The sequence below is a fragment of the Pseudonaja textilis genome, chromosome Z (assembly GCF_049901715.1).
Source record: "Pseudonaja textilis isolate UNSWEBS1 chromosome Z, rPseTex1.2, whole genome shotgun sequence".
NCBI classification, from domain to species: Eukaryota; Metazoa; Chordata; class Lepidosauria; order Squamata; family Elapidae; genus Pseudonaja; species Pseudonaja textilis.
The window spans coordinates 57846543-57873592 of record NC_142008.1 but is presented as its reverse complement, the minus strand read 5'-3'; the positions used below and the strand labels follow the sequence as shown (position 1 = coordinate 57873592).

At 38.6% G+C, this 27050-nt stretch overlaps 1 protein-coding gene across 1 annotated transcript; it reads right to left on the bottom strand.

Moving 5' to 3' along the window:
- Positions 1-33: 33 nt before the first annotated feature.
- On the bottom strand, positions 34-17667 carry KIAA1143 (KIAA1143 ortholog). The gene is made up of 3 exons (XM_026717817.1): positions 17471-17667; positions 11277-11415; positions 34-769 (listed from the first exon to the last, which is right to left on the bottom strand). Exons 1-3 carry the CDS (start codon positions 17576-17578, stop codon positions 570-572), a joined length of 447 nt encoding a protein of 148 aa, XP_026573602.1. The 5' UTR covers positions 17579-17667; the 3' UTR covers positions 34-569.
- Between the last annotated feature and the right edge of the window lie 9383 nt (positions 17668-27050).

The following is a 27050-nucleotide window of genomic DNA, read 5'->3' as shown; positions in this document are numbered from 1 at the left end:
AGGATAATCGTTTATACTAAGAAGAAAAATATATACATAGAAAACCATTTTTATTTGCTGAAGAATAGGGATAAATGATAAAGACAAGATAATTTTACAAGTCAATCAGTAGTAATAGTAGAATATCAGCTTTATTAAAAACAACTATTTAGATCAGTTCCTTGATAAAGCCTTACATAGTTAATCCTGCTACGTGTTTTGTAGCAACACAATCCACCTCTAGTTACAAGCATACTGGACTTCCAAATATTTTTCTACCAAAGCCTGCATTGTGTCAGGATCTTCCCTTTCAAATCAATATAGTTAGCATGAGCATAATCCCAATACATTTCCTCAGCATTTTAAGACAGAACAAGAAGTTTTGCTGAAGTAATATTTACATTCTTAATCCCAAATAAAATGTCTTGCACTCTACAATGGGTATAATGGGTAAAAATGTGAAAGTAATTCTAAGTGTAGAATGCAAAGCCTTCATTTATTAAACTTAAAGCCTGTGTTTCTGCTTCCACATTATACTTTTAGCATTTTGTTTAAGAAAAAGTGTATACAGCAATTACAGATTGTACAGATTAGTCATCACTTTCTTCTGCATCAAAAGAAAGCAAGCTTTTATTTTTAACTTGCTTAGCTGAATTTTGAAAACTTGGAGAATTCTTCTTTATCTCTTTAATTTTCTTACTTGAAGTAACTGTCAAACCAAAATAGCTTTCTTCTGCTGAACGCTTAGAGGGTTTCCGGTATATAATCTTTCCATCTTCGGGATCAGCTTCTAGAGGTAAATACACAAATCATATTTTATATACTTTTCTTCTTCGCTAAAATGATCCTACAGATTACATCAAATATCCTGAGGAATAAAACCTTTCAAAGCATATTTTTACATAAAAAATATTCCGATGATATTCTGCATTGCTACATAGAAGTGGGAGAATTTCCACTGCAAATGCTAGAAAGCAGTAATCAGTCGATACAGATGTTTCAGCTACATAAATAAGAGATTTCCTGATTGATAAGCAATCTAAATCCTCAATCTCAGTTCTCTTACTGTGAAGCAAGGGAGGCAATTTTCTTGCAGCCATGGGATCCACTAAAGTCACAAAAACTATGCTGTAATTAATAAGTCAAGCTCCTCCAAAGATTCACTTCTGTTGTAAACTTTCAGAAATGCAGACTCTGAATCTATTAAAAAATGAACATGTATTAGAAAATTACTGTAAGCATCTACAAAAATTAATCAAATTGAGTTTACTCCAAATCTATTAGAGCAGAAAAGGATACAGTTATCTTGAATAGTATGCTGATTATTTAAAAAAATCAAAAATCTTTCTGATCAATTTGATTAGTTACCAAATCTTGGTTACAAATATTCAGATGGCCACAAGATGGCATCCAAATATTCAGAATTGTCAGATCCGTTTATCTGTCATTTCTTCAGTGGAAGAAGAAAAGGGGGTGGGGGAGGCTGATAAAGAAATCCTTTCTTGATGTAACCTGAATATATTTAATCTTATATCAAATTTGTATAACCCACACATGATACAATGGAGGGAGAAAAGCCAGATGGCCAGAACTATCACCTCTGAGAGGCACAGCCAGGAGATGAGAAGATCATAAAAATTCCTCAGTGAGATGTGTCCTGGGAATCTCTGGAAAACTTTGTTCTAAAAAGGGGGTGGGGGAAAATTAGGTATGCCCTGGGAAACTGTGAAAAGATAGTTCCTTAAAAAGGGGTGGGGAAGAATTAACATACTGGCTTTTATTTCACTAAATATACATGGAGGTAAGAGGAGGGGTTCTAAACTCCCTTATGTATCCCTGTATGCCTGAGAGACCTCAGACGCTGCTTTGAACTCCTACATAATTGTCTCATCTCAATGAAGGATTCCTTTTTGATACGTTTTGATAACGTTTTCAGAAGTTCATTCTAGTTGAGTGAATGGGAAAAGTTCTGTAGCCTGACAAGAATGTACTGCATTTCTGTGCTGCTGTCCAGTGGCTGTTCAGACTTTGGGAGTTAAATCTTGTGGGTCTGAACTTGATATATTGTGATGTCCACCTCCCAAAAACAATAAAAATGTATTCAGGAACTAATTTCATCAAACAGGAAGAAAAGGATGAAGGCTGAGTAAATAAAAGATGAACTAATGGCATAAACCTGAAATTCTTTCACCTATGTCAAATTAAACTTGGTGCACACAAGTTAAGGCATCTACTAGATACTGGTTCACAACTACCATTCAATTGAATTATACACTTCTAAAGATATCATGGTTGCTCAGCAATGCACGCACACACACACACACACCCCACACAATCAGATGTTCTGAATTCTAATATATGATATTCAATTTCTTGGATCAGCTCATGAGATAGTATTTTGGGATGAAAATACAAGATAAAAATCAGCTGCTGGATTAAAACACCTCAAGTCTTTTTTTTTTAATATATAGGAAAGCTGCAGCTATAATTCACAAACCCAAATTTTACATTGAAACTGCCTGTAATTCATATGATTTAGAAATAAAACATTATCAAAATCATTACTTTTACTGGGCAACCTATTTATTTTAAACAATAGAACGTTTATAAAATTGATTTTGTAATAAAAACTTACTCCAAACCACTCAGTGCATTGGTATCCATATTTAATAATACTGTGTTTTCCAGAAAATAAGACCCAACTAGAAAATAACCCTAGCATGATTTGTAGGTTGCTTGTAATATAAGCCCTACCCCCAAAATAAGCCCCAGTTAAGATCGTCCACCCTGGGGAGGACATGGCCAGCACAGGAGGCAGTGAGTGCACAGAGGCTGATGAAATCTGGCAGCAGTTGCAGCCCACTGGACGCTTTGCCAGTGTACTCTGGGGCTGTGCAGCCTGTGCACCACAGGTGAATCCAAGAGCTACAACTTCAGTCATCTTGTCTGGTTTATCTGAAAGTTAAGTCATGGCAATTGGATTTTTTTTTTTTTTTGAGAGGCATTTTGCTGCCCATCCAAGCAGTTTGTCCAGTCTGAGCAACTTGGTTAGGGTGAGAAGGCAGAATCATTAGAATTCTTTTTTTTTTTAATGTACCAACTAAGTTGAAGCATAGGTGATTTCTGTAGACTTCTCTTAGTGTAGTTTTTTATTCCACACACCAGCTTCAGAGTTTCTTCCCCAAAATACATAGCAGTATGAAGGTGTCATCCAGGTAGGATTATCAGAAAGTGGCAACTAGACTTATTTTCTTGTCTCCAACATACTTTTTTGGGGGGTACTTATGTATTCAATTCACATTCGGTGCTTATTGATTATCCATTCTATTTCTTCTTGTTCTCCTACACATATTCTCTTAATTAACTGAGTTCCACTGCATTCAATTTACAATTATATTTCTATTCAAATAACCAATTCTTATTTTCAATAATAAAGTAGACAGAAGCCATTTTTACTTGTCATTTTTTTTACAACAGACCATATTGTATCCACTAATTTTTATAGCATTTTCATATGTTAATTTTTCCATCAATTTCTCAATATTTAGTAAACATTTTATCAAGCTCTTTAAATTTATCTAGTGTCTCTAATTTTTTACAATTTATATAGAGCCTCCAATCATTCAGTCAGTGCATTTTCCCCCATCAGTCACAACTAGCAAGTGTGCAATACACCAATTTTCTGATGCATTGCTTTACAAAACTGTCTTCAATCCCAAATCAACACACGTCTAACATCACTACAACATTCCTTAATGTCTATGGAGATTCTCAGTTATCCAGGTCATGGTTGTCCCAAAGGTGCTTTTTTCAAGAGGCATCTGGACCTTCTGGTTTTTCTTTGAAGATGTTTCAACACCAATTTGCAACACTTAGGTGACCCTGATGACACAGATAAACCTCCAGGTGACCTTAACATCTGCTAAAAGAATGCAAGGAGTATAAATCCTTCCATTTCCCACCATTCAGTCACAACTGAAGAAGCTTCTTGGATGAGAAGTGAAATGTCTTCAAAGAAAACCCAGAAAGTCCAATTGCCTCTTGAAAAAAAGCACCTTTGGTACAACATTCCATATATATTTTTATAAATATATTAAATAACCCAAGTGGATATCCCAAACCCTTGTCTGTCATCACAAATTACTGATCGACATTAAACTGTTTTCTGAGCATTATATTTAATTTCTTACATTCTTTATTCTCTCATATCCCTAATGATCCATCTATGTAATGTTCAATCTATGTAATTTTAACTGCAAGTTTGTTAAAAGAATTATTTGACTTTCTTTGACATCATTGGTATATTCATGCCTATATAAATGACACATTAAAAAGGATTTGTGCACCAAACTTTTCATTAGATTTGTATCTCATGGTTTTCAGATTACCACCTTCAACTACCTAATGATGTCTGCCTAAATAATTGAAATAAAGCATGCTAGAATCCAATCTTTTTTCATCCAATGTTAAAAATCATTTTGCATACAAGTTGACAGACACAATAGCAACTTAGTAAACCTGCCTAATTGGTAAACATTGCAGCAGCATTTTGGAATAAATAAAGTATACTTTAATACCTAATGAATAATGTGAAGCATATTTTTTTAAGGAAAAAGGGGGGAAGAAAAAACAAGTTTGCAAAGTGAACAAAACTAAAATAAGATAACAATTTGAATTACTAAAAAACATTCTGCCAAGTTTTTCAACTTAGGGATACATTACAATGTCCCATTGGAAGAAGTATTAGTAAAGCTGCAGGAAAAATATATAGAAATTATAAAGAATACAGATAATCCTCGAATTACAGCAGCTCATTCAGTAGTCAAAGTCATTGTTCAAAGTCACAACAGCACTGACAAAAGTGACTTATGAGCATTTTTCACACTTACGACCTTTGTAGCATCCCCATGATCAGATAATCAAAATTCAAATGCTTAGCAACTAGTTCATAGTTATGTCTCAAGATCATGTGGTCATCTTTTGCAATCTTTTGACAAACAAAAACAATGGGGAACCCAGATTCACTTAACAACTGTTACCAAGTTATCAACTGCAGTGATTCATTTAACAACTATAATAAGAAAAGTTGTAAAGGAGGGCGGAAATGGTGTCACGACGATATGGCATGCGATCTTAAAGGTCTGAAATTGCTGCCGATATCTTTGCTCCTGGATGGTCCAAACAGATCTAAACCGCCCCGAAGAGACGGTGAATGTAAAGAGCACATCCTGTCGATCCCAGGGATACCGCAAAGTCCCTGATAAATCCAGGAGAAGCTCTTTTTGCCAGTGGCAAAAAGGCAGCCAGTAAAGCTGCTGAAGTTGGGACAGCTCCGAAACGAAAGAGAACAGAAAGAGAAAGTGTGCTGGTTTGGTGAGAAGTTTTTCTTTACTTTAAGATTTAAAAGGACACCCTAAGGAAAAGAAAGAATCTGTAAAATCTCAGACAGAAGTGATTAAGCGGCGATCTTAAATGGGAAGACAAATTAATTTTTTCTTTTTTTTTGCTGGACTCTACAGAAAGAATTGAAAGAATAAACCAGGACAGACATTTTAATACTGTCTCTTTAAGAAAATGCTAAAACTGTAATTGCTGAGAAAGAATTCAGACTTCTTTTCAAGGACTTTGAGCCTGTCTGATAAGATAGAGGGAAAAGCGTGGGAGAGTATTATTGCAGGTGCTCTTCTGGATTTCTATCAGTAGCTGGAGTCTGGTGTTGAAGTATACACAAAAAAGATGAAAAGACTCTAGAGGAGAGAGCTATAAAACTTAACAAAAGCCTTGGATCACTAAATAGGTGCAGTGTGTTCTTTTTCTCTTTTTTAAGCTGCACTATTCCTCACATCCCCTCCTTATCAGCTTATTATTTGTAATAGTAATTTGGATCTTTGGCCTTTTGGAACTTGCTTTTGTCTTTCTTTTTGCTTTTGGAGCCTAATTTTTACTTTTGCATTTTATTTTAAAGGAAAAGTCTTAGTATTAATGTTTTCCTTCTTTTTTTTTTTAAGGGAGTAGTCTTTTTTCTCTCTCCCTCTCCTGCATTTTTTTTATTTACTTTCCATATTGGGTTTTTTTTTGTGGCTTCCTTTTTTTTTGTATACCTTTTCATACCTGAGACATTTTAATTGGATTAAGGTGTTGAAGAACCTGAAGAACTTCTTTTTTTCTTCTTTAGTTTTTTACTTTTTATTTTTCTGCCTTCTATAAGATTTAACACTTTTTTCCTTTTTCTGTTTATGGTTTTTTCTTCCTTTTTTGAATTTTTACTGCTATTTAACTAATCGATTGGATTAAGGTATACAAGAACCTGAAGAATTTTTTTTTAAATCTTGCATCTTTTTTTTCACTATTTTTACTTGGAATTACAATTGGTTATTTCATGAGTGGATTAAGGTCTAGAAGAACCTGAAGATTTTGAATCATCTGAAATGAGCAGAAAACTAACAGCGACTGGTTTTTCAATTCCTACTTCTTTCTCTTCACCATCTGGAGGACAATGCTCAATACAGATGATGTTACAACAAGAAAAAGAACAAGAAAAGGTGACACTGGAGATGATAATGCAAGGAATTCAAAGCATACAAGCAAGAACAGAGAATATTGAAAAAAGAATAGAAAAAACTGATGAAAAGGTGGAGAATATTCAACAAATGATGATGAAGTATGATGAGAGTTTCCAAAAAATTGAAGAAGAATATAAACAAAGAGATAAGAAGATTGGAGATTGTTTGGAATGTAAGTCACCTAACAGTTGGGTTGGAAAATATATAAACCAGGACAGACATTTTAATACTGTCTCTTTAAGAAAATGCTAAAACTGTAATTGGGCGTGGTTCCTCAAATGGCCATAAGATGGAGACAGAAACCTGGGTTGTTTAGTTTCTGTTCTGTTGTTCTGGAGAGTGTTGCCGTTCCTATTGAGTGTTACATAGTTCATCTTGGATTTGATGTAAGTTTGTTACTGAACTGTTTTTGATACTGGACTTTGTTATTTGATTATCCCTGGACTGAAAACTGACTGCTTTAACCGTGAATCACTTGGACTGTTTTGTTGAACATTGCTTAAGCTTTCTACTGGAAGTAAAAGCCTACATTTTACTATACAGTGTGGCTGTGTGCTGTGTGTGTGTTATTCTTCACTACTCTCACTCCGTCTCCCTGTGTGCGCTCATTCTCCTAACGGGGAATTACCTCAACACTGGTTATGGGCCCAGGCCATACCAGGCTCAGATAACTGAGAGTTGGTATGAATGCACAGTACTGTATACAGACAGCTGTTTACTGTTTAATTGTGGATTACTATCCTGGTAAAGATGGCACAAGACCCTTCAACTAGTCTATCACTGATAACCCGGTTGGATGGAATAAACTATGTTTCCTGGTCTACGAAGTGCAGTCTACTTCTGCATGAAGAAGGGTTATGGAATGCAGTTCAAGACCCACCAGATGTAAATGCTTGGGATCCAGAAAATGAGGATGATGCCAAGAAGCTTGCTGACTTTAAACAGAACAACGAACGAGCTCTTTGGAGAATTGGACTAACACTGAGTGACCAGCAGCTAGTCCATATTTGTGGAGAAGAGTCTGCTGCTAGGTGTTGGGAGAATTTGAAGAGGATTTATGTTCGTGACAATGTAGGTGCACACATACATCTTACTCGTAAACTGTTTAGAGCACGTCTTCTGAAAGGTGGAGATAAGTTAGCTCATTTGAACTTCATGAAAAGAACTTTTCAAGAGCTACATGAAAAGGAACTGATATTTTCAGAGCTGCATCAAATTTACATCATTCTTTCCTCATTGGATGAAAATTATGATCATTACATATCTTCACTGGAAGTCCTGACCAGAGATAAACTGACAGTGACTGACATAACTGGAAGGTTGTTAGAAGAAGCAAGAAGACAACTTGATAGGGACCAATTGAGGAAGGAACAACCACAAGAAGAGGATTTGTGTTCAACTGCCTATACTGTTAGGAAATGTTTTTCTTATGGGGCTAGGGGACATATCGCTAGATTCTGTAAGAAAGGAAAACAACAGAATACTGGTAATCACCAGAAGGCCAAGAAGAATGTTAGTTTAGCTATGTCTAGCAATTCAACTGTAAACCATGAATTGTGAGTTGTTGATAGTGGAGCATAGCAGTGCATTACTAAAGATAGAGAGAGGTTTGTAAAGATGTCTACGAGTAAACAACATGTATCACTGGCAAATGGATGGAAGATGAAAGCTTCTGGTGAAAATACTGCATATTGTTCTTGTATAAATGAGCATTTAACTATGTTATATATACCTAAGCTAAAATTTAATTTGTTATCAGTAAGGGCTTTAGTTAATCTTGGTTATGTAGTAACCTTTAGGGGAGATAACTGTATAATAGAGAAAGAGGGTAATAGTGTTACTGCTACTTTAGAGAATGATTTATATGTGATACATGATGACCAGTTGCAGATGGCTAACTCAGTTTATAACAATGCTAAGCCACATTACGAATGTATACATTTACTGCATAGACGTCTGGGACACATTAATTTCAAGATGCTGAAACAAACTGTTCAATTGTGTCAGAGGGAGTAAAATTGAAACCCTGTAGCAAGTATTTAAACTGTAATGCCTGTAGCCAAGATAAAAGCAAGGTTACTCCAGCAAACAGACTGAATGGGTTTAAGACCAAAGAACCTTTAGAGGTTGTGTTTGCTGACATAATTGGTCCTAAGAAACCTAGTTTGGGAGGTGCCTGCTATATTTTGAGTATAATGGACCATTAGTCACGGTATGGTTTCTGCTATCTCATGAAAAACAAAACAGAAACATTCCAACATTTCTTTAACTGGCTAAAGTTTGCTGAGAGAAAAATGAGGAATAAAGTAATTACTTTAGTTACTGATAATGGGACAGAGTTTATTAACAAGAGATTCCAAACAATGCTGAAATTGGCTGGTGTCCAGCATAAACGTTCTGCATCTTTCAGACCATAACATAACTTATTTGAAGAACGAAGAGGGCAAACATTACAAGTCATGGCTCGCACTATGTTATCTGATTCAAGTTTGCCTGAAACACTGTGGGGTGAGGCCATAATGTGTAGCAACCATGTGCTGAACAATGTAGTTAACACATCAACTGGAGAATTGCCATTCACTTGTTGGCATGGCAGAAAACCAAATTTAAGTTACCTACATACATTTGGAGCTCCAGCATGGGTGTATATTCCCTCACAGATAAAACTGAAAGGGCAACATAGGGCTAGGAAATTATTTTTTGTAGGTTATGAATCCAACCATAGGTCGTTTAGATTTTGGGATCAAGGCACAGCTCATGTTTATTATAGCGCTAGTGCAAAATTTCTTGAGCAGGTTGGGTGGAATAAAGTGGAACAGGAAGCCAGCAATGATGTTATTATTGACACCCAAATAGTCCCTAAAGATGAATTAAGTAAACCACGAATAGCCATTAAAGAGGAAGAACAGGAGGAAGTAGGAGAACAGGCACAGGAGGAGGTAGAATAACAGGAGCAGGCGGAACAGGTGAGTCCACCAGTAAGCCCTGTATTACCAAGACGTTCAACCCGAGTAACACGACCACCTGATAGATATCAGGCTAGTGTTGTATGCCAAGTGAATACAGTTCCAAATAGCTACAATGAACTAAAACTGTATCCTGCTAAGGATCAGGCTGCTTGGCAGGAAGTAATGGATAAGGAACTGGAATCATTAAAGAAGTTGGAGGTATATGAAAATGTTAAGTTACCATCTGATAAACATGCCATAGGATGTAAATGGATTTTTAAGCTAAAGACAGGTGTAGATGGGACTGTTACCCATAAAGCCAGGTTAGTAGCACAAGGGTTCAATCAGACAGCAACCAACTATGATGAGGTGTTTGCACCTAGTCTGAAGGCTACTACATTACGAGCAGCATTAGTGTGGGCAGCTAAGGAGAAATACATTATAAATCATTTAGATGTAGACACAGCATATCTGCATGCACCCTTGCAACACACTATATATTTAAAGAAACCTTTAGGTATAAAAAATGATAATACAACTGCTTGCTGGAGATTGAAAAAGAGTCTTTATGGCTTGAAGCAATCAGGATATGAGTGGAACCAGTGTATAGTTAAGGAATTAACTAAGATAGGTTTTGTAGCTGGCATGGCTGATCCATGTTTGTTTAAAAAGGAAAGTGATGGTGTAGTGTCATTGTTGCTATTGTTTACTGATGGCATAGCATTAATCACCAAAACTGAACAAGAAGCTACTAAAATAATTTCACTGTTAGAGAAGAAATTTAAGATAAAACAGTTAGGAGAAATTAAACAATATCTTGGCTTAAAGATAGATAGAACTAGGAGAGGATACAAAATCTCACAGGCAGATAAAAGTAAGCAATTACTAAAGAATTTTAAAATGGAACTTTGTAAGCCGGCTAAGACACCAATGAGCCAGGAGTTTAGCCATAGTGATGTTCAAAGTCCTGTTTTTGATAAGAACATTTATCAGTCCTTGACTGGTAGTTTATCTTATCTCAGTAATTGATCAAGGGCAGATATAGCATACAGTGTTAATCAATTAGCAACTAGCAACTCCACCAACTAGCACAAATGGTACTGAATTGTTTTTACAATTTATAAAATATTATTACAATTATTACATGAGATTAGTCTGTGCTTTGAACTCTTGCATTATAATTTTTTAAAAATATTCTGGAAGGACAACTCAGCAATATGATACAAAAACATGCATAAAACTGTGCAGTTTTTTCTTCTGTTCAGTTAAATGTTTAACTGCTACTTCCTTCAGGATTTGGAATACTTGAAACATTAATTCTGAGGCAGAGCATCTGGGGTTGCATTTACCTAAAGTGCAATCAGTTCTAGTACTACCCATATTTATATTCATTTCTTGAGGTCCAATGCTTCTTTCTCTGGGAACATTTGTTGTGTACCAATAATCATAACTTGGGGATAAGGATGCATGACCAGTACTTTGGAGTGTTGCTTTTAAAAAGATATTTTTGTTCTTTCATGTAACTTCTCTCCCATTCCAACAGCTGATCAAATAAATCCTGTTTCTCAGCAACTCTGTAGCAAGTAGAATTTCCTGGTTTTCTTAATTATAATTTTTGCAATCAAAAAGCTTGCAAAACCTAGTGGATAGCTATTTAAAAAAAAACTTCAGACACCCGCAAAGGGTGTAAAACTAAATTAGTGGGTTTACTCTTGCTGCAGCAACACTGCATTCTGCCTTTTCCTAGAGGACAAATGGTGCAATAATTAATAATTCCACAATATACCTGTGACCTCTTTGATCTCCTTTTTGACATTTGCAACTTCTTCTGCAGTTAGATCTCCTTTTTTCAGAACAATCACCCGTGGTTGTTCATCTTCTTTATCACTTCCACTGTCATCTTCAGGAGCTGGAAGCTGTTCTCTCTGGAAAAGACGTTAAGTATCAATGTACACAAATAGGTTACCCTTGAAAAAAGAAACTTTAAATATGGGAAAGAAAGTTGAGTAGGAAATGGTTGCACTAACAAGGTGAGGTTAACCTCCTTTTCCAGAAGTTTTCTGAGTCTTCATATTGTGACCCTATCTCCTATTTTGGAGAAATAGTTAGAAAATTTTGATATCATCTGTCTGTGAGGGCAGGAGGCAGCTCCAGAAAAATAAGGAAAAAGTTATTTTCACAGCAGAAGAAAAAAGATATTTTTAGCACAGAAACTTGATTAAATTTACTACTTCTAAAAATCCAAATTTTAATCAAAGGCCTTTTCCAGAAATGTTTCACAGCTTCTTTCCTTTTTTCCTCCTTTTCCAGTTTTGCCTTCAAACATATATATCTACATAGGTGTTTTACCATACTTCTCCTATCCCAAAACCAATAGAAAGTCATACTGTTATGAATTTTCTATAGCATTATAAAGGATGGGACTAGAATATCTCTAAGTGGCAAAAAGCTGTGACTCCTTGTGGAAACTTAATCCTAAACTTGTAGCTTGACAAGAGAATGTATAATGGGAATGTAGTTAGAAAACTAGTTAATTTATTATCACAATTGAGCTCAGAATCTCAGTTGTTATGCAAAGCAGTCATTAAATGAGATGTCACAACTGCTTCCGATAACAGGTAATCAGAGTTGAAAGGGACCTTGTAGGTCATCTAGTCCAACCCCCTGCCCGTGCGGGAGACCCTACATCATTTCTGACAAATGGCAGTCCAATCTCTTCTTGAAAGTCTCAAGTGATGATGCTCCCACAACTTCCAAGGGCAAGCTGTTCCACTGGTTGATTGTTCTCACTGTCAGAAAGTTTTTTCTTAGTAACCACAATTCCAGCGCTCCAGGTTGCAGTTATTTGAATGTGGTCATTGAGCAAGCAGTAGCCTATTTAAGGAGGAAGCGGTGACTGGAAGGTTGGGAGCCCAGGTAGTTTTATTCAGGAGCTGAAAGTATTTTCAGCTTCTCACAGGGAAACACTTGCATGATATGTGCTGGATTTTTCGGGCCTCCCTCACTTACCTGAGGTACCCACATTTCTTGTTTAGCATGCTGCCTCTCCACATTCTGCTTGACTTTCATATCCTTTTCTTTTCCAGGGACTGGCTGAAAACGAGATGTCTGGCAAAGGAATTCAGCTTCCTTCTTTACGTGGAAAGGAAAACCTCTGGCAGAGTGCAAAAACAGAATTCAAATTATGATATCTGTTTTTGCACTTCACCAAAAGCATTCCTCCACAACTCAGAAAGGAACTTGTTCAGAAGGCCATAGAAACAGGCCACAAATCATCAGGATCTGAATTTTGTTTTTCCACCCTTGGGAGGATATCAAGTCCCCCCTGAGTCAAGAGCTCAGATTTTGAAGATTTGAATTCCATTTCTGCACTCCACTGATGGAGTGACATCCTCCTGCAGAGTGGAAAAACATTTCAGATCCTAATGATGTGATCAGGGCAAGGCAGGGCAGGTTTCCTCCATTTTTTGCCAGGTTCTCATGTGGAAATTCAATGGAGAGACCAATACAAATTAGAACATCACTTCCACTTCCACTGATTTTTTGACCATTGTGATTATTCTGCCTGTTCAGTTAAGTGAAATGATCACCTAACAGTTACTGTCTAGTACAGAGGTCACCAATCGGTTGGCTGAATCCACCACTGGCTGGCCCCACCCCTTGCCCTCCCCATCACTCCTCGCCTGGCCTGAGAAGGGAAGGGTGGGGGATGGAGATTTGCTCCATATTCCAGAGCAGGAGCAAAGCTTCATCTCTTGCTCTGTCTCGTGGGCGTTTCTTCCAGCCCTTGTTGGTGCTCCGCACAACTCAGTTGCATGGGGAGATATGTGACTTCCTCTCAGCCCCAAGACACTGACTCAACCCAGCTGTTTCTCTTCACCGTTGCTATTGGTGCCTCCATGGCCCGCCCACTGCTCTTGCAGCAGTTAAATTTAGTGCACTTCACAATGGGAGAGATGGCGTCCCCTCCTCCTCCTGAAGCCCATTATGATGCAGAGCATTGGCTGCAGCCAGGTCAGGCAAGTGTCTCGGGGTGGAGAGCAGGTCATGCATCTCCCCGAGCGACTCAGATACGTCCAGCACCAACAAAAGCCGAAGAAGCACCCGCGAGACCCAGAGAGTGCCAGAGAATCAGAATGAGAGGGGGGGGGGGAGAAAGAGAGAGAGAGGAGAGAGAAAGAGAATGAGAATGAGAGAGAGATGAGAGAGAGAAAAAGAAAGAGATGAGAGAAAGAGAGAATCAGAGAGAGAGAAAAAGAGATGAAACAGAGAGACAGAGAGACAGAGGGGGGAGAGATGAGAGAGAGGATAGAGAGAGAGAGATGAGAGAGATTCAGAGAAAGAGAGAGAGAGAGAGCAAGAAAGAGATAGAGATGTGTGTGAGAAAGAGGGAGGGAGGGAGGGAGAGAGAGAGAGATCCCAGTGTTTTGTTTTCTGTGGGAAACGGGTCCAAATGACTCTTTGAGCCTTTAAGGTTGCAGAAACAGGCGGCCAAATTAAGTGCCCGAAGGACCCCATCCCATCACTGGAAGTCCAGGAGCTTCAGCAAGTGGCACGCTGGATTTATATTAGTGGTCTGTGGGATTTAAAATTATGAACTTACAACCCTTAGTCCCTGAGGTCCAAAAGGTTGGTGACCCCTGGTCTAGTAACTGCCAAAAATTCCCAGAACTGTATCACTGTTATCTATTTCATTCCTCTTGACTTTAAGTAGTACTTTTTCATATCATGTATTCTGCAAGTAAGAATACATCAAACCACTGCTAAAACAAAACAATTGTTGGAATTTTTTTCCATTTTGCTTTGCTTTGCTTTGCTGACTCAGAAAATTCAGGTAGCGCTTGCCATTCCTTTCTCGCAGCCCTGGTGAGGAAGCTAGCACTTTCTACCTCATGCTGAACTAGGCACGCATGCCCCTAACTATCTCTATTCCAACCACAACTGGCCTTAAATGCAAGCTACTCAATGCAAGAAGCCTTGTAAATAAAATACCTGAATTTCTCCTCTTCCTAAATACGGCTAAATTCAACATTATATTTTTCTGTGAAACATGGCTCAATGCATCTCTCCCTGACTCCATTACCATAGTAAGAGACTATCATGTTTACCGATCAGATCGTGAAATCCGTAGAGGAGGTGGTGCTGCTATCTTCTATAAAAAGTCCCTACATCTAAAAAACAACCAAGTTACCCAGGAGCTTGCTCTTCCTGAGACAATTGCCTGCGAACTATCCTTAAATATCACATTTCAGTTCTTACTATGTTAAACAAGCTAAATACACTACTAACATGGGCAGCATCCTGCCCACACGCTTTTATCTTTCTTGGTGACTTCAATCTACCTCATATTAACTGGACCCTTAACAAATGTACAACTGAACCATCACATGCAACTTTCTACAATGCAGTAACAAATCTGGGACTAGAACAACTAGTAACCAACAACACTAGACTTAATAACTGCCTCAATCTCATCTTCTGCAATAGTTTTAAATCAATTTACGGAATACAAATTAAAGAACCCTTTTCCAACAGTGACCACAACATGATTGACTTTTGTCTCAACATACGTCCACACAAAAATCATCACAACAATGGAATCCCCAATTATAACTTCAAAAAATGCAACTATGATCTTATAAACAACGATCTCTCATCCCTTGATTAGCAATTTCTATTCTCTGGATGCAATACTGTAGAAGACCATTACAACATACTTTTACTTGAAGTCAAAAGAGTCATCAAACTATATGTACCATTAACAACTCCCAAAACCAGAAAAAACAAATTACTCATAACAATAAGGAAGCTTCAATCCAAAAAGAAATCACTTTGGCGGAAAAACAAATCTGGTCACGTTGACAACTTCAAAAGCCGATACAAAAATTTATGCCACCAGATAAAAACTGAATGCACCAATTATCACATTAAACAAGAAGAAAACCTTCTACGCACCAATTCCACCTGTGCTTTCTAAAATTTTGTAAACAACAAACTAAAAGACCCAAGGTCCATCCCATCCCTGAAAGGACCTAATGGTAAAGACTGCAACGACGACACTATTAAAGCCAACCTCTTTAACACATTCTTTGGCTCAGTATTTGTAAACAGCAATGGATCATGCCCAGTATTTCCTAGTCGAACCAGACAACTACAATGATCTAAACATATTGATTTTACAGAACACAATGTTGAAAAAGCACTACGCAATCTAAAACCATCTCTATCTATTGGACCGGACGGAATATGTGCCTACTTCTTTAAAAAGCTATCCACTGCCATAGCCGAACCTCTAAGCATAATCTTTGAAAAATCTTTCAGGACCAGCTCCTTGCCAAAACTATGGTCACAAGCCACAGTCTTTCTACATCTTCAAAAAGGGAGACCCCAGCCTAGTTGTAAATTGCAGACCAATCTCTTTATCCTGCATCACCTGTAAAGTAATGGAATCAATTATTAACCAATCCATCATCCTCCACTTTTAAACAAGCAACCTACTCTCTAATAAACAATTTGGTTTCAGGAAAAAACTATCCTGCAATCTGCAACTCTTACAGTGCAAAAAAAAATATGGACTACACAACTCGATCAGGGCAAAGCAATAGACGCAATCTACATAGACTACTGTAAAGCCTTTGATTCAGTGGTACATGACAAACTACTCCTAAAACTAAAATCTTATGGTATCTCTGGACACCTGCATAATTGGACAAAAGCATTCCTGTCAAACAGGCAATAAATGGTCAAAATTGGGAGTGTCCTATCAAATTCTGTACCTATCAACAGTAGTGTCCCCCAGAGCAGTGTTCTAGGACCAACTCTTTTCATACTCTATATAAATGACCTCTGTGATCATATCAAGAACAACTGCATTTTCTTCGCTGATGATGTAAAGCTATTCAACACCACAGACAATACTGATACCCTTCAAAAAGACCTTGACTATGCATCAGAATGGTCAAACAAATGGCAACTTCAAATCTCAATAAATGCTCTGTCCTACATATTGGCAAAAAAAATCAGAAAATAAAATACAGGCTGAATACTCAAGACCTTGTTGATGATCCAAACTCTGTCAAGGACCTTGGAGTACTCATCTCTAATGACCTAAGTGCTAGAGCCCACTGTAACTACATAGCCAAAAAGCCGTCAAGAGTTATTAACCTAATCTTATGTAGCTTTTTCTCTGGTAATATTGCACTAATAACTAGAGCATACAAAACATTTGCTAGACCAATACTCAAATCCAGCTCATCAGACTGGAGCCCACATTCATATCTGATATTAGCACAGTTGAGAAAGTCCAGAAATATTTCACAAGAAGAGGTCTACACTCTTCTACTCCTTGCAGAATACCTTATGCCACCTGACTCAGAATTCTAGACCTAGAAAACCTAGAACTACACCACCTTCAGTCCGATCTAAGTATAGTATATAAAATCATACATTGCAATGTCCTACATGTCAATGAATACTTCAGCTTCAACCATAACAACACAAGAGCAAACGATACAAACTCAAGGTTAATCGCACCAAACTTGATTGCAGGAAATACGACTTCAGCAACAGAGTGATCAGTGTCTGGAATACTTTACCTGACTCTGTGGTTTCTTCCCCAAACCCCAAAAACTTTAACCTTAGACTTTCTACTATTGACCTCACCCCTTTCCTAAGAGGTCTGTAAGGGACGTACATAAGCGCACCAACATGCCTATCATCCTGTACTATTGTTTCTTTTATTTTTTTTCTTTTATTTTTTTATATGTATCCATGTATTCATAACTATGTTTTTACTTATACCTATTATCTTGTAAGCAATTGACTGACTAAATATATATATATATATATAAAGAAGTCTGGGGATGGATTTTAAGAAAAGGGAGGGCCCAAGGAACAGAAACAGAAGGGGGCAGTCTATGGAGAATCTCAGTCATTCTGAAAAAGCAACTTTGGGAGAAGGGAGAAGTTTGATGCTGTTACCTTGGTGTCCACGGTGGGCCCCTCCCGATAGCCGATTCGCTCTTTGAAACGACTCAGGAAAGCGGGCTCGGCCGGCTTCACATACGAAATTTGATTCCTTTTGTTCATAATCGAGGATTGAAGAGACTGCTCCTCCAGTCATTCGTCCATCTTACTTCCGCACAAGTCACGTGGGAGGAGCTGCTCTCAGCGATTTCCTTTCCCTGCTTGCCAATGGTTGCTCTCACCTTGGCTTCAGCGCAGAAGCAGAAGCTTCCTGAGCGCCTAATTTAAAGAGGGCAACATTGTGAACGGAGGGAACGTCAGCTCTAAAAGGAGACGGAACTGAAGAGGTGGAAAGAAGGGGATGAAGTCCGAGAGCCCAACTAAGAGAGGACGACTAATGAGAGGCTAAAATGGGTCTGTAGGAAGAAGGCGGAGCTGAGAAAAAGCTTCGCTATCGGGAGCTTCAAAAATAGAAATGTTCAGGAGAGCCCTGGGAGTATTAACTCATTAGTCTCGAGGCCACAATTCTACATTCTTTGCTCGCACTGCCGTTTCTAGAGTTAAAATTGAGGAATACAGCCCTGGAACAGTCATTTCACTTTGGCTTCTTAGCTGGCCCTGTTTTTTATTCATTAGTCTAGTGAAGAGGACCAGGGAGACATGATAGCAGGGTTCCAATATCTGAGAGGCTGCCACAGAGAGGAAGGAGTCTTGCTATTTTCTAAAGCACCTAGAGGCCAGACAAGGAATAATGGATGGAAACTGAACAAGGAAAGATTTAACCTGGAAATAAGGAGAAATTTTCTGACAGTGAGAACAATCAACCAAAGGAACAGCTTGCCTTTGGAAGTTGTGGGAGCTTCTTCACTGGAGGCTTTCAAGAAGAGATTGGACAGCCATTTGTCAGAAATGGTATAGGGTCCCTTCCAACTTTGTTAATCTATATCTGTATCTGCAGGGTAAATGCCATTCAATGCTGATGAATTATATTTAGTGTAACTGCACTGATAACGTCATATTCTTAAAAATGTCTACAGTAAGTATAATCTTAAAAAACCTGTCAGATTCAGTTTACACAAATTCTGCTTTTCTTTTTCTTGTATCAGTTAAGGAGGCCTAAAATAAATTCATGGAAGGCAAGTCTACTTAGAGGGACATGGAATGCATATTGATTGTAAGATTTGGTGGAAAGTATTCTGATTTGCTTCAGAAAGACTCAACTACCCTTATCAGATTCTTACCAGAAGTTGGATTCATGAATCCAAAGGTGAATTCAGCCAGTTTAATACACTCTTCTCCTGATTCTGAAGTAACACAAGAATATACCACTATAATTTTCTGTTTTGATAGCCCATCTCTTGGTAAGGAGGCCAGAGGACTGTATAAACATCCACCAACACTTTTCTGTCTAGACCAGGAGTGTTAGAAGAATTTTCTTTGTCCAATTTTTTGAGCTAGGTCACAAATAAACCGAAATTCTGCTTGCAAGTAGTTTAAAAAATGGTTGAAGGTAGCCTACATTTGTTAGGATATTTAAGATATGCAGATTGAGTTGCTCCTGCCCTGGGCTTTGATCAAGAGGTGTAATTTTAGATGTGTATTGGAAAGCAGGACATGGTTACCTCCACAGTTTTTGAAAGTGGTTTGCATGAGGAACTTGTTCATTTGGGTTTTGTTTTTTGTTTGATTTTTTTTAACACTTGCCTAACTGTTTCTGTTTATAAGTCTCATTATCTGGCACTAAAATTTCTAAATATGAAAGTTATTATTTTCTTGGCAATGCAGAAGTGGTTTGCCATAGATTTTTTTTTTTCAATTTTATTTTGGAATTTCTTCTAGGTGGAATCTCTCATACCTACAGAACCCCACCTTTCTTGTTCTTATTGTATTGTACTTTACTCTTCTCCCTTTTCAAACTTAATTGCAAAGTTGTTCTAAATGCTTCGATACCTATTGACACTACTACCATGCTACCATGCAAAGTTTAAGCCTGGAAGCCCCTCCTTTTAACTCGCAGGCGCTCGTGCCCGGCCCTGAGCCGCGCAGCGGAGGGGAAGCCCGGAGCGCTGCTGGGTCGCCTCGTCCAAGCAGCCCGCCCACCCACCAGGCGGAACCCTTCCCGCTCCTCGGCGGGAAGACGCTCCCACCTGCAAACTTTGCCTTTGCAAAGTTTAAGCCTGGAAGCCCCTCCTTTTTAGCTCGCAGGCGCTCACGCCTGGCCCCGAGTCCGTGCGGCGGAGGAAGCCTGAGCGCTGCCGGGTCACCTCAAGCAGCCCCCGCTGGGCTTCCCCTCTGCCGCATGCGGCTTGGGGCCAGGTGCGAGCGCCCACGAGGTAAAAAGAAAGCCGCAAGTTGCTGGGAAGTTGCTCGGGTTTCCGGAGATTCCAGGCTTAAATTTTTTATTTTTTTTAATAATATTTTATTGAATTTACAATTTAAAAATGTATCAACAGTACATTTACAGAATAGAAAAAAAAACGGCTAAAGGGAAAGAAAGAAAACACCCGGCCTAATAAACCGGGTAAGGGCCGGTTGGGGTGGAGAGAAAGGATATAGAGGGAGAGGGGGAGGGGGAGGGAGAATAAGGTAGAAAGTACATTTAAAAGCAAACGATATCTTTTTGTGACAGTCTGTAAGGATCATTTCTCTTTGTCATATCCAATCTACTCCTCTTTTCCAATATGTTTAAGTTACTCTATATCATTTACATAATTTGTCTCTGTATAAGCCAATTATACCATAAGTCCCAGTTGTTGTAAAATGTTGAGGACTCTTTGTTTTTTAGCGCTATAGTTAGTTTATCCATTTCAGCACACTCACAAATTTTCTGAATAACCATTTGCTCTGTAGGTGTATGAGGTGATTTCCAACATTGGGCAAACGCTAGTCTAGCCGCAGTTAGAATATGGATTATTACATATTTTGTCTTTTTGGATAAATATCTATCAGAGATCCCTAACAGGAAGAACTCTGGTTTATAGTCTATTTGTTCTTTAGTTATCTCCTCCAACCATTTTCTGATTTTTTGCCAAAATTTTTGGGTAGTTTTACAAGACCACCACATGTGGAAAAAAGTTCCTTCAGTGCTTTTGCATTTCCAACACCTTGAGCTCATGTTAGGGTTCATCTTCGCCAGCCTCGAAGGGGGTAAGTGCCATCTATATAACATTTTATACATATTTTCTTTGTACGCCGCCGATTTCGTAATCTTGGTGTTTCTATTCCAGATCTTTTCCCATTCTGTTGATGTAATGCTTCTTCCAATATTCCTACTCCACGCTATCATGTTCCCTTTCACTATCTCTTGCTCTAATTCTACCTCCAATAAGTATTTATAAAATTTAGCAATATTCTTTTTATTTGATCCTAATAAGATTTTATCTAAATATTGTAATTTGCTATAGATTCCCAACTCTTTGATATCTTGTTTGTATCTGCTATGGATTTGTATGTATAACCACTGGTCAATTTTAAATCCCTGTTCCTGTAAGTCCTGTCGAGTTCTTAATTTCCCTAGAGGGTCTTAAAGTGCCGCCCGAGCAGGACCGCCGAGCCGGGAAACGGGACACCAAGGCAGGGCAAGACTCCACCAGCAGCGGCCTAGCTTTAGGTGGCTCCAAGTAGCCCGCTCCAAGCAGCCAGCCCACCGGGCGGAACCCTTCCCACTCCTTGGCGGGAAGATGCTCCAGCCTGCAAACTTTGCCTTTGCAAAGTTTAAGCCTGGAAGCCCCGGAAAAAAAAGGGGATCGGCGGGGACTCACCTTCGGAGAGGTCGCACTCGAAGGTGATTTCGAACTCCCAGCTGAGGCCTTTGCAAAGTTCTTTTCTTTCCTACCCCGAGAGCGCTCCGCACTGTTTTGCAGCTTTGGGGGCCACGCGGCACAGGGCAATACGTCACGCCCAGCGATATTTTTTCAGGGGCGGGCCGGATTGGACAGACCAACGGGCCTGATGTGGCCTGCGGGCCATAGTTTGCCCACCTCTGGCCTAGAGTAATCTGAGACTGAACTTCCATTTGCGGGACCCGAGCCAACTCTAAATTAATAGCTCTGGTCCACGATATCAAAGGAGCAGGCAAGAGACAACAACTGCTGAGGCTCTAAAAGGACCAGGCAACCCGGTGCACTGGCCCAGGTAAGAAACTTTTGCCCCCAAAATGGGAAAGACACAATTGTACCTGGGTGGTCGGGAGAGCGATTGTGGGAGGTTTATTGATAACAGCTGTGTATGTGTGTGTTGGACTGTGTTCTGGGAACACTAGTGAGTCCAGAGCGAGTGCAGACCCGAAAGATTGTGGTTCCTTATCCCGCGAGGGGGAAGGCCAGCCTGAAGGGAAGTGGACTGGTGTCGGTGATATTGAGTGGCCATAAAATCAACAACCTCAGGAAACCATAATCAGGAAAACTTTCAAGAGAGAAGATGGGCAATAATTGTAGTTGTTGTGCTAAGCCAAAGAAAGATACTCTTGCTGTAAAACCAACTCACAGTACTGTAGAAATACCATCAGAAAGTCCCTTAGGACAATTTTTATCTCAATGGGATGATGATAATTTAATCCCATGAACCTGTAAATTAACTAAAAGTCAAATGATTAGATTATGTCACAAAAAGTGGCCAAAATATAAGTCCCCCTGATTATCATGGGGACCATTTGGGAGAGTCAGACAAATATTGGATAGGGAAACTAGAACAATATTTCAAGACCAACTTTAAGTAGTGAAATACCTTATGTAAAACCATGGTACCATGTTGTTGAGGTATTCCCCGTTAGGAGCATGAGTGCACTCAGGGAAGCATAGTGAGAGTGGTGAGGAATAACACACAACCAGTATACAGATACACTGAATAGTAAAATGTAGGTTTTACTTCCTGTAAACGGGTAAACAAAATCCAACAAACAGTCCAAATCATACACGGTTAAAGCAGGTAGTATTCAATACAATCAGACCAGGGATAATCCAAAAACGAAGTCCTGTATCATAAACAAAGTTCAGTAACCGGAGTGTGCTAACAGTTTGCAAGACTCACAGCAATTCCAGCAGAATGATGATCAGGCAAAAGACAATAGGGAAATGCAAGAAGAGAACAAACCAGGTTTCTTATGGCCGTCGGAGGAACCTCAGCCAATCACAATTACAGCACTCTCTTAAAGATACAACAGTATTAAATAACTATCCTGGTTTATATATTTCCAACCCAACTGTTAGGTGACTATCATTCCTAAGGTTCTCCCCTTTGGGTAGGACAATATATAAAACCTTACAGTTTAAGTCCATATTCCTCACAGCAAGCCTTATGTTTTACAGTGCCTTGGGTTTTCGTAAAATGATCTGCAATGTTATTCTCTGACATACAGTACTTCAGTATAATCATTTTACTTTGAACACATTGTCTCACATTCAGATATCATAGATCAGTGTATTTTGATCTTGTCTTTACAGCGAGATTGGAAGCCATCTGAATTGCTGATTGGTTGTCTTCATATACAACAATAGGTTCCTTTACATTAATTCCCATGTCTATCATTAGTTGTTTATAACATACTAAGTCCGTACATAACAGAGACAAACATGAGAATTCAGCCTCCATTGTTGATAAGCTTAGATGTTTTTGTCAAATAGAACGCCATCCAATTAACATCTTTCTTAATAATACTACAGGACCTGACGTTGATTTACATGTAGGTACGTCTGTAGCGAAGCTTGCATTGGCATATGCAGTTAAACTTAGTTCATCCTTAGGCTCCAAATATAATGCATAATGCATCATTTGTTTAAGATATCTCAACACTCACTTAGCAGCTTGCCAGTGCCTTTCAGTAGGCTCTGCATTAAACCTGGCTAATTGGTTGTCACTATATGCTATGTCTGGCCTAGATCAATTACTAAAATAGGATAAACTACCAATCAATGATTGATAAATGACTTTATCAAAAACAGGACTTTGCACATCACTGTGGCTAAACTCCTGGCTCACTGGTGTTTTAGCTGGTTTACAAAGTTCCATTTGAAAGTTCTTCAGTAACTGGTTAATTTTATCTGCCTGTGAGATTTTGTAGCCTCCCTTAGTTTTATCTATTTTCAAACCAAGATACTGTTTAATGTCACCTAAATGTTTTATTTTAAATTTCTTCTCTAACAGTGAAATAATCTCATTAGCTTCTTGCTCTGTCTTTGTGATTAATGCTATGTCATCAGTGAACAATAGCAACAATGAAATTACACCATCACTTTCCTTTTTGAATAAACATGGATCAGCCATGCCAGCTATAAAACCTATCTTTGTTAATTCCTTCACTATGCACTGATTTCACTCATATCCTGATTGCTTCAAGCCATAAAGACTCTTTTTTAATCTCCAGCAATCAGTTTTGTTATCAGTTTTTATCCCCAAAGGCTTCTTTAAATATATAGTATGTTGCAATGGTGCATGCAGATATGCTGTCTCAACATCTAAATGGTTTATTATGTATTTGTTCTTAGCTGCCCACACTAATGCTGCTTGTAATGTGGTAGCCTTCATACTAGGTGCAAACATCTCATCGTAGTCGTTGGCTGAATGATGGAACCCTTGTGCTACTAACCTGGCTTTATGGGTAACAGTCCCATCTATATTTGTCTTAATTTTATAAATCCACTTATACCCTATGGCATGCTCACCTGGTGATAACCTGACATTTTCATATACCTCCAACCTTTGTAATGATTTCAGTTCCTTATCCATTGCTTCCTGCCAAGCAGCCTGATCCTTAGCAGGATACAGTTTCAGTTCATTATAGTTAGTAGGAACTATATTTACTTGGCATACTATACTAGCCTGATATCTATCTGGTGATCATGTTACACTGGTTGAATGTCTAGGTCACTCAGGGCTTACTGATGGACTCTCCTGTTCCACCTGCTCCTGTTCTTCTACCTCCTCCTGTGCCTATTCTTCCTTTTTAATGGCTATTGATGGTTTAACTATCTCATCATTAGGGACTATTTGGGTGTCGATAACATCATTGTTAGATTCCTGTTCTAGTTTATGCCACCCAACGTGCTCAAGAAATTTAGCACTAACGCTACAGTAAATATTAGCTGTGCCTGGATCTCAGAATCTAAACAATCTATGGTTGGCCTCATAACCAACGAAAATTAATTTCCTAGCTCTATGTTGCCCTTTCAGTCTTACTTGTGAGGGAATATGCACCCATGCTGGAGCTCTAAATGTGTGTAGATAACTTAAATTTGGTTTTCTGCCATGCCAACGAGTTCACCAATTCACCAATTGTTGCGTTCACCACATTGTTTAACAGATGGTTGATACCCATTATGGCTTCACCCCACAGTGTTTCAGGCAAACCTGAATCATATAACATAGTGCGAGCCATGGCTTGTAATGTTTGCCCTCTTCGTTCTATAAACAAATTATGTTGTGGCCTATAAGGTGCAGAATGCTTATGCTCGAAACCAGTCAATTTCTACATAGTTTGGAATCTATTATTAATAAACTCAGTCCCGTTATCTGTAACTAAAGTAATTACCCTACGTCTCATTTTTCTCTCAGCAAAATCTTAGCCAGTTAAAGAAATGTTGGAATGTTTCTGTATTGTTTTTCATTAGATAGCAGAAACCGTACCATGAGTAAACATAGCAGGCACCTCCCAAACTGGGTTTATTAGGACCAATTACGTCAGCAAAAACAACTTCTAAAGGTTCTTTGGTCTTAAACCCGTTCAGTCTGTTTGCTGTAGTAACCTTGCTTTTCTCCTGGTTACAGGCATTACAGTTTAAGTACTACGGGGTTTTAATTTTGCTCCCTCTGACACAATTTAATAGTTTGTTTCAACATCTTGAAATTAATGTGCCCCAGATGTCTATGCAGTAAATGTATACATTCGTCATGTGGCTTAGCATTGTTATAAACTGAGTTAGCTATCTGCAACTGGTCATCATGTATCACATATCAATCATTCTCTAAAGTAGCAGTAACACTTTTACCCTCTTTCTTTTTATCTCCCCTAAAGGTTACTACATAACCAATATTAACTAAAGCCCTTACTGATAACAAATTAAATTTTAGTTTAGGTATATATAACATAGTTAAATGCCCATTTTCACAAGAACAATATGCAGTACATTCACCAGATGCTTTCATCTTCCATCCATTTGCCAATGATACATGTTGCTTACTTGTAGACATCTTTACAAACCTCTCTCTACTTCTTGTAATGCACTGCTATGCTCCACTATCAACTACCCACAAATCATGGTTTTCAGTTGAATTGCTAGGCATAGCTAAACTAACATTCTTCTTAGCCTTCTGGTGATTACCAGTATTCTGTCGTATTCCCTTCTTACAGAATCTAGCTATACGTCCCCTAGCCCCACAAGAAAAACATTTCCTAACAGTATAGGCAGTTGAACACAAATCTTCTTGTGGTTGTTCCTTCCTCAGTTAGTCCCTATCCAGCCGTCTTCTTGCTTCTTCTAGCAACCTTCCGGTTATGTCAGTCAATGTCAGTTTATCTCTGGTCAGGACTTCCAGTGAAGATACGTAATCATAATTTTCATCCAATGAGGAAAGAATGATGTAAACTTGATGCAGCTCTGAATATATCAGTTCCTTTTCATGTAGCTCTTGAAAAGTTCTTTTCATGAAGTTCAAATGAGCTAACATATCTCCTCCTTTCAGAAAACGTGCTCTAAACAGTTTACGTGTAAGATGTATGTGTACATCTACACTGTCACTAACTTAAATCCTCTTCAAATTCTCCCAACACCTAGCAGCAGACTCTTCTCCACGAATATGGACTAGCTGCTGGTCACTCAGTGTTAGTCCAATTATACAAAGAGCTCGTTCGTTGTTCTGTTTAAAGTCAGCAAGCTTCTTGGCATCATCCTCATTTTCTGGATCCCACACATTTACACCCAATGAATCCTGAACTACATTCCATAACCCTTCTCTATGCAGAAGTAGACTGCACTTCAGAGACCAGGAAACATAGTTTGTTCCATCGAGCCAGGTTATCAGTGATAGACTTGTTGATGGGTCTTGTGCCATCTTTACCAGGATAGTAACCTAAAATTAAACAGTAAACAGCTGTCTGTATACGGTACTGTGTATTCACACTAACTCTCAGTTATCTGAGCCTGGTATGGTCTGAGCCCATAACCAGTGTTGAGGTATTCCCCGTTAGGAGAATGAGTGCACTCAGGGAAACGTAGTGAGAGTGATGTTGAATAACACACGACCAGCATACAGATACACTGAATAGTAAAATGTAGGTTTTACTTCCTGTAAACGGGTAAACAAAGTCTAACAAACAGTCCAAATCATACACTGTTAAAAGAGTAAGTATCAGTCCAGGGATAATCCAAAAACAAAGTCAAGTATCATAAACAGAGTTCAGTAAATGGCATTTCCTAACCGTTGCAAGACTCACAGCAATCCAAGTAGACTGATGATCAGGCAATACAGCAAAAACAGGAAATGCAAGGAGAAAGAGACCAGGTTTCAGCCCCATCTTATGGCCGTTGGAGGAACCTCAGCCAATTACAATTACAGCATTTTCTTAAAGATACAACAGTATTAAATAACTATCCTGGTTTAT

Excerpts from the sequence above, each read along its gene's own strand:
- KIAA1143 (XM_026717817.1), bottom strand. The coding sequence starts at position 17,578 with ATGAACAAAAGGAATCAAATTTCGTATGTGAAGCCGGCCGAGCCCGCT. Across the intron at positions 11,416-17,470 it reads GGCCCACCGTGGACACCAAG|AGAGAACAGCTTCCAGCTCC; the intron begins GTAACAGCATCA and ends CGTCTTTTCCAG. Across the intron at positions 770-11,276 it reads GGAGATCAAAGAGGTCACAG|AAGCTGATCCCGAAGATGGA; the intron begins GTATATTGTGGA and ends ATTTACCTCTAG.